Genomic DNA, 12237 nt, shown 5'->3' on the forward strand with positions numbered 1-12237 from the left:
GGAGTGTAAGTGAGGGTGCAGAAGACTTAGAGGAAGCAGAAGATAAGAATATTTATTGTAGGAAAAGCAGGTGATTCCATCAGCATCACAAAAGGAGAAGAGAGGCCACGGGTACATAGCCCAGTATCTTCTCCTGGGGCTTTGGTGTTTCCTTACGGTGTCCAGCTGTCCTTTGGCAAAAAGAGTGAGTGACTCGTTGTGCTATGCACTCGGCTGTGGATAGGAAAAGCAGCAGTGACTTGGGGGGCTGGGGGACAAGGGGGTGCTTCTGCAGTCAAGGGGCTGAGCATCAGTCCCTTGGGACTGCCAACACCGGTGCTAATCCAGTTCCCACCCAAAGATGAGCAGATAAACCTCCCTCAGGGATCTGGCACTGGAGCTGGAAGAGTAAATGCCAGCAGCCTGGATGTCTGTGTAGCCCCACAGTTTCCACACTTCCCACAGCAAGAGAAGTCACTCCAGGCGAAGAGGTTACCTTTTCCAGAGAGAAATCTTAGCCTTTGCATTGATTTCCACAGACCGTCATGCACCCTGTCCAGGTGGCAAACCGATTGCCGTTCCCTCTGCAGCCCCCATACACAAATTTCTTGCACGTCCTGCTGGCTGAGTCGTAGTAGTAGCGTTCAAAGAGGGCCTCACATGGACCAGAGTCCTTGGGGAGCTTGCAAACCTCTGTGGCCACAGCAGGCAAAGGAGAGAGAGAGAAGGAAGGACATTGGTGAGTGTGCCAGGAGAGGGAAAGAGGGATCGGGGAGTTCCTTCACAGGGACAGAAAGTATTAGGCTCAAAATAAAAATCCATGGGAGAGCTCCTTTTGTGGGAGGCAAAAGATGACGGGAGGCGGTTCTTTGAATTTGAATTCCAACATGGTGCTCGCTTCTTGTTTCACATGGCAGGTTTCCCCATAGTTTCCCTGCCCCGGTCGCTCGGCAGTTGCCCCCCACCACCACCTCCCGCCCACCACCAGCGTTCTTCAGGTTTTGTAAACAGCAGCTGAATTTCATAGTATTGATGTAACATTGTATATTGGGTTCTCTGAATCCGCCGCATTCTGCCCCGGAATTTCACAGGGTGACCACAAGCCAGTCATGTTCAGCCTAACCCACCTCACAGGGTTGTTGAGAGAGCAAAATGGAGGCACCAAACATGATGAATGATGCCCTGGATCTCCATTGGGGAGAAAGGCGGGGTATAAATGAAGCAAATAAATAAATAACATTTTTTAAAAAAAGACTCTACCCCTTTCATTGTGGATGTTTATTGCCTTAGATATTTCATTAAATGAAAGGAGCTAAAATCTTACATTTGAAAAATGAAAGTTTGGAATTCAAAGAACTTGTTACTCTAGTGGTAAGAATGCCAAGCGACTCTCAAAAGTCTGCACTACAGGTAGTCTTTATTGAAAAGCTGCCACCATTATGCACTTATGCCATCTTTGCTAGGAATGATAGTTGTAAGCAACCCACAAACATATATCGGCTTATGGAGGGTGGGCAATTCCTAGCCTCCTCTCCTGCCCCCAATCTAACGCTTAGCTCAGCGGGAAAATAGCAGAGAGGATGTAGGAGCCTTCCAAGGTCATGCAGGCATCACTTTCCAGTGGAGGGGAAAGGAGCCAGAAGAACTCACAGATCACAGTCAGAATTCATGCCTCCTGTGGCAAATCGGGGCCTTTCCTCCCACTGGTAGACCCCCCCCCTCTGCCTACCCCTCCCTTCTCGCCTAGCCAGGCACCCAAAGGGGCTGTCTCCCTCCCCTGTCTCCAGGTAGTTGCTGCCACCACTGTCCCTGTATGGGTTTCCGGTTAGGCGGGACAGCCTCCTAACCTCCCTCTGGTTACTTCCCTTTGTATTCCTGTATTGACCTCTCTTTCCCCTCCTAGCAGACCCAAGCAGTTGGGGATCTATGTGGTCTTCATTCCTTCATTAATCAACAAAATTTATTTAAGATCATAACTCCACTCAGACAAGTAGGCAGTGAACGGAAGACAATATGTAACATAAGGAAAAAACACAAAAACCCCTAATCTCCCTCCTTCTCTATACTCATGCCCTAGCTGGATGTTGTATAGGGCAGGCATGATACTTTGTTACCTGGGGTTTAACTCCAACCCCAGGTTGGGACGCTGGGCTACCCCTGGGCCTGGGTTGGGACGCTGGGCTACCCCTGGGCCTGATCCGGAAACTACAACTGGTCCAGAATGCGGCGGCACGGGTCCTGACTGGTATACCTTACCAGTCACACATCACACCTGTCCTGCGCCAGCTGCACTGGCTTCCGGTTGAATTCCGAATCAGGTTCAAAGTGTTGGTTCTTACCTTTAAAGCCCTGAGTGGGTTGGGACCGGCATATCTTCGGGACCGCCTCTCCCTGTACGTTCCCCGGAGATCGCTCCGATCAGCGAATAAATATTTACTTGTGGTCCCCGGCCCTAAGGAAGCCCGCCTCGCTTCAACCAGGGCCAGGGCTTTTTCAGTCCTGGCCCCAGCCTGGTGGAACACTCTGTCAATGGAAACCCGGGCCCAGTGGGACATATTATCGTTCCGCTGGGCCTGTAAGACAGAGCTGTTCCGCCAGGCGTTTGGTGATTGAAGGGGGCGGTGCCATGTCAGCCTCCCACCTTTGGGGTGGGGAAGGTTCTCCCCACCACTGCACCTTGTTAATTTGTTTTATTATTTGTATGTTGATTTTAGTTTTTGTTTTTATCAATTTTAACTGTTCACCGCCCAGAGCCCCTGGGATGGGCGGTATATAAATTGAATAAATAAATAATAAAATAAATAACCTCCCCCTCCCCTCAGAGCCCTCCCTCCCTCAACTGTCAACTTCCTCCCTCCTTCCCTTCCACCAACTGACTCTCTCCCTCTCAAATCATATTCTACTCCGGAACTGGCCCCTCCCCTCTGCAGCCCATACTACACAATCCACAAACAAAAGGGTGTTTCTCCACACCTCCCTTGTATAGTTTCATATCATAGGTTCAAAGTACAAGGCAAGCAACATCTGCAGCTCGAGCACAAAATAACTTCAGCTCGTAATCATCATAGCATACAGCATGAGCAGATAACATCAGGCCAGGTAGGACAGGTGATGGCAAGTACCTGACAAAAGCCCAGGCAAGCCCGCTTTCCTCAGAAGCTAAGCAGGGCCAGCTTTCATTAGCGATTGGATGGGATGCCTCCATGACAGGCCAGGGCCTCTATGCAGAGGCAAGGATTGGCAAACCACCTCTCTAACAACACAGTCCTAAACAGAGTTACTCCTGTCTAAATCCATTGACATTAATGGGCTTAGACTGCGGTAACTCTGCTTACGACTGCATTGTTAGTCTCTTGCTTTGAAAACTCCAGCGTTCCTTATTAATGTCACATCCTATTGCCTGCATGGCCCAGTGCTGTGTAATCTGCCTGGTATCTCACAGAGAAAGGCAGACTATAACAAAATAAATGGATAAATAAATTTCATTTGCTAATTAAAAACACAAAAAGGCCCTGGTTGGAAGGGTAAGGACTTAACTTTCCTGTGCTGTGCACAAGGCATCCTTACCTGGATAGCTGCCAGGTCTTGCCAGGTACTTCCTCAGTCACTTCACTGCATCACTCCAGTGTACGAGTTAAAAATGATTTTATTAAGGAAAGATACCAGTTTCAAGATACTGCAACAGGGTCATTGACGGGAATGCCTAAAGGCGGGAAAGTCAGTTCAATTATAGGTCAGTGTCCCCTCCCCCTGGAGGGAGAAAGTCAGTTAGGAGTTTAGGCGTGCTTCGCCTGGGAAGAAGGGAGGGGGAAAGGAGAGGAGTACAACTCAGTCTCTGTAGTAGCTTCAAGGCCACATTCCAAGGCTTCAGCAGGAACCAGTAATCAAAACACTGTGCCTGAAAGATAAACAGTTAGTAACAGGTTACACAACTCTAGTTCCCTCTGCACTCCCTCAGAGGTATTGATTTAAAACACACATGAAACACAAAGCATGAAACGTGGCAGATATGCTGGGGCCTATCTGACAATAGCCCAGGCAAGCCTGTTCTCGTCAGATCTTCGGGGGAGCTCCTTTTGTGGGAGGCAAAAGATGACAGGAGGCGGTTCTTTGAATTTGAATTCCAACATGGTGCTCACTTCTTGTTTCACATGGCAGGTTTCCCCATAGTTTCCCTGCCCCGGTCGCTCGGCAGTTGCCCCCCACCGCCACCTCCTGCCCACCACCAGCGTTCTTCAGGTTTTGTAAACAGCAGCTGAATTTCATAGTATTGATGTAACATTGTATATTGGGTTCTCTGAATCCGCCGCATTCTGCCCCGGAAGCTCACGGGGTGACCATGGGCTAGTCACATACTTTCGGCCTAACCTACCTCACAGGGGTGTTGAGAGGGCAAAATGGAGGAGAGGCAAATGATGAAAGATGCCCTGGAGTAATAAATAAAGCAAATAAGTAAATGACATTTTTAAAAGTAAGACTTTACCCCCTTTAATTGTGGCTATATGTTTTTAGTCTTGTGTATTTCATTAATGAAATGCGCTGGAATCTTACATTTGAAAAAATGAAAGTTTGGAATTATGTGGAGCCATTAGCCTGACCTGGATAGCCCAGGCAAGCCCGCTCTCGTCAGATCTTAGAGCTAAGCAGGGTCAGGCTTAGTTAGTAATTGGATGGGATGCCTCCAAGAAAGACCAGGGCCTCTACGCAGAGGCAAGGACTGGCAAACCACCTCTCCTAAATCCTAAACAGAGTTACTTCTGTCTAAATCCATTGACATGAATGGGCTTAGACTGGAATAACTCTTCTTAGAACTGCATTGTTAGTCTCTTACTTTGAAAACTCCAGCAGGGGTCCCATAAGTTGGCAGTGACTTGATGGCACTTTCCACCATATATTGCACATATTCACAGAATCACAGACTCACAGAGTTGGAAAGGGCTGTACAGATCTTCTAGTCCAACCGCCTGCCCAATGCAGGATCACCCTAAAGCATCCCTGACAAATATTCATCCAGCCTCCTCTTGAAAACTATGGCCTTGGGGACTGTTAACTGTACCACTGCGTACAGCATGCACATTCTGTTCATACAGCAAACGTATCCTGTCTAATACTCTGTGCTTTGTTTCAAATGACTGCAATCCAGCCCGGATTACATCATTTATTAGATATCACATCCTACTGCCTGCATTGCCCAGTGCTGTGTAATCTGCTGGGTGTCTCTCGGAGAAAGGCAGACTATACAAAAGTAAACGGATAAATAAAAAATATTCATTTGCTGATTAAAAACCTAAAAAGCCCCTGGCTGGAAGGAGGAGGAAATGGCAGCTCTGGAGAAATTGTAAGCAGGACTGAACTTTCTTGTGCACATGGCAGCCGTTCAGGCTTTGCTGAGATTTTTATCAAACTCCAGAAAAAAGAGTTTGAGAGAAGATTGGAGCAAACCCAAGGAAACTCTGGGAAGTGCGCAAACACACCATGATGTGAGGCCACACTGTCCACCCTCTGGAGCTGTCATTTCCTCCGGGGGAAGTGATCTCTGGAGTCTGGAGGTCCATTGTAATTTCAGGGGAGGCTGGCACCCCAGAATTCCCCTAAAGGGCAATCTATCTTCAAACTGTGGCCCAGTTGGCATCCCCTTTCTCCAGCCAAGCGTTCTGGGAGAGGCGCCAGTGCTCCTTGTCATTCCTTCCAGTGGTTCCCCCTGCCTTTCTTTTCTGAACTCTCCCACAAGCTTCCTTGCTATTAAAGGGACGGGATGGATTGTCAGGTGGGCAGCCGTGTTGGTCTGCAGTAGAACACTGAGGCTGGAGTCCAGCAGCCCCTTAGAGACCAACCAGAGTTTTAGGGTGTGACCTTTTTCGAGCCAGAGCTCCCTTCTTCAGGCATGAGTTATTTATACTCTGGGAATCTTGTTGAATGGCCACTAAAGGGTGGGTGGGTACTGCAAGACCCTGATGCTTTGTTCTAATTTTCCTTTTTGGCTGTACTTCATGTTCATTAATCTGTTTGGTGTAAAACTCTTACAGGGAAAGATACAATGAGATTGCTAATTCAGAAAAAGTGGTACTGCTGCTTCTACCTCTGTCAGGATACTGGCCCCACTCTGGAGAGCCCCATGCAGTTCTCACAGAGAAAGGGGGGGGGGCTCCAGCTCTGTCTGTCTCAGTGGCCCTCCCCATCCCAGACAAGGAAAGCAGGAGCTCCATACCTATACAGGCTTCCTCGCATACCTCCTTTGTCTTGAAGTTGTTGCTGTTGCCTTTGCAGCCCCTGTAGACGAACACCAGGCATCTCTGTTGAATAGTGTTGTAGTAGTAATGTGGGGTGTTTGCTTTGCATGGTCCTGTGTCAGGTGGTAACAGGCACTGGTGGCTGGGAGCTGCTACAGGGAGGAAGGAGAGCTAGCAAGAGACTGAGATCTGGCTCCACCGAGCATTGCTGTTTGGGCCTCAGACGTGGCTCTGCTTTGGCTGCTCTGCAGGTGACCATTCAGAGCATCATGTCCAGTATCATCCCAGACTTCTCAGGACAGGAGCTTTGGATGGATCCTGATTCCACCACAGCCTGCTGGTGCTTCTCCCCAGCAGGGGACCACTGCTGTTTCAAGGCTGTGTCTTGCCCAGGCCCTTCTCTGAGAGAGGCTGCTCTCTCTGGCTGCCTTGGCAGCTCTGTGCATTTGGCAATTTGGGGGGCAGCCAGCTGGGGCCTGATTTTGTCTTCCTCACCCCCAGCAAAGCAGGCTGTGCTTGAGCCTCTCTTACACCCAGAAGTGCAGCATACAGGGCTTATGCCAAAAGAGGAGGATTGGCTGCGGTTTTGCCAGGCGCTCGAGGGCAAGGCAGGGGAAGGCATCGCTTACCTGGAGGAGAGGTCTGGCCAGTGCCAGGTGCCAGCTCAGCCCAGAAGACGAGGAGACCCACGAGGAGGAGGAGGCCACTGCGGCGCATGATGCTGCCAGCCCAGGAGCCCTCTCCTCTCCCGGCCCCGTCAGCATTTATAGTCAAGGGAGCCAAACGGGGTGGAGCGGAGGATGCAAAAGGGTGGTGGCACCGCCCCAGCACAGCGAGGGGGCAGGTGGCTGCGGTACCCATGAAGAAACACTTTTGGGAGAAAGGATGGGGCAACAAATGGTTGAAAAGGCTCAGAGCTGGGGACTGGACAGGGCAACAGAGGTGGGGGCCAAACAGCATCACGCTATCTCTTTGGGCAAGGCTATCCCCAAGGGCGGCTCAAAGCAGCACCCAGCCATGCATGGATCCAGGGCTGCCAACCTCCAGGTGGGGCCTGGAGCCTCCCAGAATAATATCTTCTCTCCAGCCTACAGGGATGAGGCCCCCTAGAGAAATTGTCAGCATCCCCTCCCCAAACCCCCCCCCCCGGCTCCACCCCCAGATCTCCAGGAATTTCTCAAGCCAGAGTTAGCAACCCTACGTGGAATAGGGTTTTTTTTGTTTCTTCCACTTAAAAATACCCCCTAGTTCCTGAAATGAGGGGCAAACTAGGTGTCATGATGACAACCTTGTGTCTGGTGTGGGAGTGCCACTGCTATCTTATGGCCCATTCAAAATGCTGCGAGGGCCTGATCCCGACTGGACCTGCAGCATGGCAGGCAGAAGTGCTCCCCCCCCTCACACACACACACACACACCCATGCACTTCCATGTGCTGAAATAGCTATGCTGGGGGAGGGGGCTTGTGAGGCCATTTTGGCACTTGGGAAAGCATGGGAAGGGGTCAAGACTGCGCTGGGGACCCCGCATTCGCAAACGGCCGTAGCCTGTGGCCGTTTGAGAATGAAGCATGTTTGCATAACTGTATCCTGATGGAAAGGTTTGCCCATTACTGTTGTCCGCCCGTGATAAAGTGATGCAGAGTGAAAAGAGTGTCGTTGCTGGCACAGAGTCCATCACTGAATGGGACCGTGGTGGGTATCCATTCTTTGGTGTCTCCCGGCCGTACCTGTTGGAAGAAAAGCGTGAAGAATGCAGTTAGGTTGGTAATTTATTTCTGCATGAGGATACTTACCTTGGATAAATATGGTCTTGTGAAGATTTTGTCAGGCGGGAGAGCGCCCCCTGGCGGCGGCGGCGGTGGGGCAGGGCGGGGCGCCTGCAGCGGGTCCGTGCTGGGCCTCTGCCCGGCTGGGCAAGCTACCTGGCCGGCGCGCGCCGGGGATTCCCGCGGAGGGTGCCCCTTAGGCCTCAGAAAGGGCAGCCACCGTCTGACCTGGCGAGCCAGTCAGCAATTAGCTCTGCCCAGCCAGCTGCACCTTCAACGTCAGGGCAGCTGACCATCCACGCACACTCTCCTCCCCGGCCTGGGGTTCTGCCCTCCCTAAATACCTGCCCTCATTAGTGTCGCTCCCACCCCTCTCCCCCTGTGCCTGCCCCCGAGGCTAGCCCCAGCACCTGGGCCAGGTGTGGCCACACCCGCCGGCCCCACCCACCCTCCTGCCATTGGTCTGCTGGCTGGTGGTGCCTGCTCCCTGCCTGCCGGTCCCTCCCTCTCCCCCAGAGTGGCAGCTGCCCCGGCCTTTCATGGCCCGCTAAGGCCGGGCAGGCCTTCAGCCCGGGAGCCGTCCCAGCGGGCCTGTCTCCGCCCCGGTGCCCACCCCCCCAGCGGACGCGGCCCTCGTCGGCCGGCCGCAATTGCACTGGCATCCTCCTGTGCTCGCCTGCGCCGTGTGGCCGGCCCTGGCACCCCCTGTGGCCTCCGGCCACCGCTCTCCCGCAGCCTTGCCGGGAGGGCTGCTGGGCGGGCCGCAGGGGCCACCGTTGTCTCTTTGCCGCTCCGGGCCCCTGGCGGCGGGGCTCCTGCTGCGGCGCGGCGGCGGCGGCCATCAGTTCCTGCTGGCTCGGGGCGTCTGCTGCCAACACGTCCGGCGGCCCAACTTCTCCGCCCCTCGCGCTGTCGCCCGGGCTCGGGCCCAGGTAGGTGCCGGCCGGTGCGGGGGTTGTGTCGGGGGCGTTGGGGGCGTCGATGGGGGAGGGGCGGCCCATTCCGAGGGTGTGGGGCCGGCCCTCGGACAGATTTACTTAATGGGATACATTGCTACAGCATAAAAAAGTCAAAGTATTATTCTCTAAACAGCACAGCAAGAGGAAGTTTCCTTTAATATCTCAATGTTTCAAGTAACATATGAAGAGGAAGTCTTTCCCGAAGAATCTCTTTACAGACAAATTGGACTGTCAATATTCTTATTAACTTTTGTATATTGATGGAATAATGTCTCTGAATACAATATTGTTAATTTCTGTAGATAACTTTGAATAGACTCAGTATAGCATCAGTTTCTTAGCCCGGCAGGGTTGGTTCCCTTTGTTGTTTGGTACTTCAGTTCGCGGGGCTGCCTCTCTCTTTGTTCTTCAGATTACCAAAGCTGCCACGGTGGAATATAACGGGAGCGGCAGCCCCACATACATGTCAGTCATAGACCATGAAAGGGCTTGTGGGTGACACCTGGTATTGAGCCCAGTCACTGATCGGCATGCAAGCTTTTCAAGGATGTCATTCTCAGAGGATGGGCCAGCAGGCGATGTGAGACTCTTATCTCCCAGACTAGACTGTAGGTAGATGAGCTTCAGTGCAGAGAAGCTGAGCTCACCACTGGCCATGGTCACTGGAAAGGTAGGGAGAATCCGTAGCGCTACCCAAACATCTGGGAAAGCATCGCTCATTTTGGTAATATTAACATACTACAGGGCAGCTCTTGTTAAGCCCTTTCCAGGAAGCAGAAAGTATGGTAGATGGCCCAGATCGAGGCAAAGATCTGCACTGTTGATGTTGGAGCGGTCACCGTCACGGAAGGTTCCATATTGTAAGCATCACTGTCGATCCATACAGTGAGTGTCAAATGTCTACAGTGGTAACTTTTCAAGGTTGAACTAGAATCCCCATATTTTCTGGTGACACTCAAGCTGCTTAAATGGCTCTTCAACTAAAAAATGAACAGTGTCTACAAAAGTGTAGAAGAACTTCTGTTTCAAGATTTCTTCTGGACTCTTGCACTCCCCCTCCCCCTCATCATCATCATAACTGTGCTTATATACCGCTCTTCTAGACAGATTAGTGTGTCACCCAGAGCAGTGAACAAATTATTATCCCCTCAATACAGCTGGGAAGCTGGGGCTGAGAGGAGGCGCTTACCCAAGGCCACCTGCTGAGCTCATGGCAGTCATGGGATTCGAACCAGTAGACTGCTGATTCGCAGCCGAACTACTTTACTGTGTCTGATAACTGCTGCCACATAACTGCTTTCTCAGTACCATGTGATGAAGTCTACACATTTTTTTACAAGGAAGGTAGCAGTTACAACATAACTAGTAAGACATCGCATAGCCTTACTGGCAATATTCATATGGAACAGAATGTCACATCACACTATGAATGACCTCAAGAACCTTCAGTTCTCGCTGGACAACGTGCTTCAGAGCAAAGGCCTGCTTCTGCTTGAGACAACCATGCTTCTTCCATCAGAGCAGCATAAACTTCTTTTGTTTGAGATTGATTGGCTGTGTATTTATTTATTTTATTTATTTATTCAATTTATATACCGCCCATCCCAGGGGATCTGGGCGGTGAACAGTTAAAATTGATAAAAACAAAAACTAAAATCAATATACAAATAATAAAACAAATTAACAAGGTGCAGTGGTGGGGAGAACCTTCCCCACCCCAAAGGTGGGAGGCCGACATGGCACCGCCCCCTTCAATCACCAAACGCCTGGCGGAACAGCTCTGTCTTACAGGCCCGGCGGAACGATAATATGTCCCGCTGGGCCCGGGTTTCCATTGACAGAGCGTTCCACCAGGCTGGGGCCAGGACTGAAAAAGCCCTGGCCCTGGTTGAAGCAAGGCGGGCTTCCTTAGGGCCGGGGACCACAAGTAAATATTTATTCGCTGATCGGAGCGATCTCCGGGGAACGTACAGGGAGAGGCGGTCCTGAAGATATGCCGGTCCCAACCCACTCAGGGCTTTAAAGGTAAGAACCAACACTTTGAACCTGATTCGGAATTCAACCGGAAGCCAGTGCAGCTGGCGCAGGACAGGTGTGATGTGTGGCTGGTAAGGTATACCAGTCAGGACCCGTGCCGCCGCATTCTGGACCAGTTGTAGTTTCCGGATCAGGCCCAGGGGTAGCCCAGCGTAGAGTGAGTTACAGTAATCTAGCCTGGAGGTGACCGTTGCATGGATCACTGTAGCCAGGTCCTGGGGCGTCAGGTAGGGGGCAAGTTGCCTGATCTGACGAAGATGGAAAAATGCAGACTTGGCAACCGCCGTGACCTGGGCCTCCATCGATAGGGAGGCATCCAGGAGCACACCCAGACTCTTTACCACTGGCAAAGTTGCCAGTGGTGTCCCATCCAGGGCAGGGAGCTGGATCCCAACATCTGGCAGCCCCCGTCCCAGCTGCAGGACCTCCGTCTTCACTGGGTTCAATTTCAGCCTGCTCTGTTTCAACCATGCCGTCACAGCCTCCAAAGCTCTGGCCAGATTGTCTGGGGCCGTGTCTGGCCGGCCGTCCATCAACAGAAAAAGTTGGGTGTCATCCGCGTATTGATGACAACCCAGCCCAAACCTCCGCACCAACTGGGCAAGGGGGCGCATATAGATGTTAAATAACATCGGGGAGAGTATCGCCCCTTGGGGAACCCCGCACACCAAAGGGTGACGGGCCGATAGATCTCCCCCGAGCGCCACCCTCTGTCCCCGACCCTGGAGAAAGGAGACCAGCCACTGTAAGACTGTCCCCCTAATCCCCACGTCGGCAAGGCGGCTGGCCAACAAATCATAGTCAACCGTGTCAAACGCTGCTGTGAGATCAAGTAACACAAGCAGCGCTGACCCGCCTCGATCCAGATGCCTGCGAAGGTCGTCTGTGAGGGCAACCAAGGCTGTCTCCGTCCCATGGCCAGGACGGAAGCCAGACTGGAATGGGTCCAGGACTAGAGCATCATTCAGGAATTCCTGCAGTTGTACCACCACCGCCCACTCAATCACCTTGCCCAGGAACGGGAGGTTCGACACTAGGCGGTAACTGGACGGGTCGGTGGGGTCCAAAGATGGTTTTTTCAGGAGGGGCCGCACTACCGCCTCCTTTAACACTCCTGGAAAAACCCCAGAGCTCAGGGAGATGTTAACAATGGCCTCCAGATGGTCCCGTAGCCCCTCTGAGCTGGCCTTCACCAGCCAGGATGGGCAGGGGTCCAGAGGACAGGTGGTTGGCCTCATCCCCTGCAGGATCCTGTCAACATCGT

The 12237-nt window shown here is 52.0% G+C and overlaps 1 protein-coding gene across 1 annotated transcript; it reads right to left on the reverse strand.

Moving 5' to 3' along the window:
* Positions 1-493: 493 nt before the first annotated feature.
* Positions 494-6926, reverse strand: LOC129330457 (kunitz-type serine protease inhibitor textilinin-2-like). The gene is made up of 3 exons (XM_054980492.1): positions 6839-6926; positions 6188-6361; positions 494-672 (listed from the first exon to the last, which is right to left on the reverse strand). Exons 1-3 carry the CDS (start codon positions 6924-6926, stop codon positions 494-496), a joined length of 441 nt encoding a protein of 146 aa, XP_054836467.1.
* Between the last annotated feature and the right edge of the window lie 5311 nt (positions 6927-12237).

The sequence above is a fragment of the Eublepharis macularius genome, chromosome 5 (genome assembly GCF_028583425.1).
Source record: "Eublepharis macularius isolate TG4126 chromosome 5, MPM_Emac_v1.0, whole genome shotgun sequence".
Lineage (NCBI taxonomy): Eukaryota > Metazoa > Chordata > Lepidosauria > Squamata > Eublepharidae > Eublepharis > Eublepharis macularius.

What these genes read in the sequence shown, in the direction of transcription:
- LOC129330457 (XM_054980492.1), bottom strand. Translation starts at nt 6,926, where the DNA reads ATGCGCCGCAGTGGCCTCCTCCTCCTCGTGGGTCTCCTCGTCTTCTGG. An exon ending in TGGCCAGACCTCTCCTCCAG is followed by an intron (nt 6,362 to 6,838) that starts GTAAGCGATGCC and finishes TCCTCCCTGTAG; the next exon opens with CAGCTCCCAGCCACCAGTGC. An exon ending in ATGCGAGGAAGCCTGTATAG is followed by an intron (nt 673 to 6,187) that starts GTATGGAGCTCC and finishes CTGTGGCCACAG; the next exon opens with AGGTTTGCAAGCTCCCCAAG.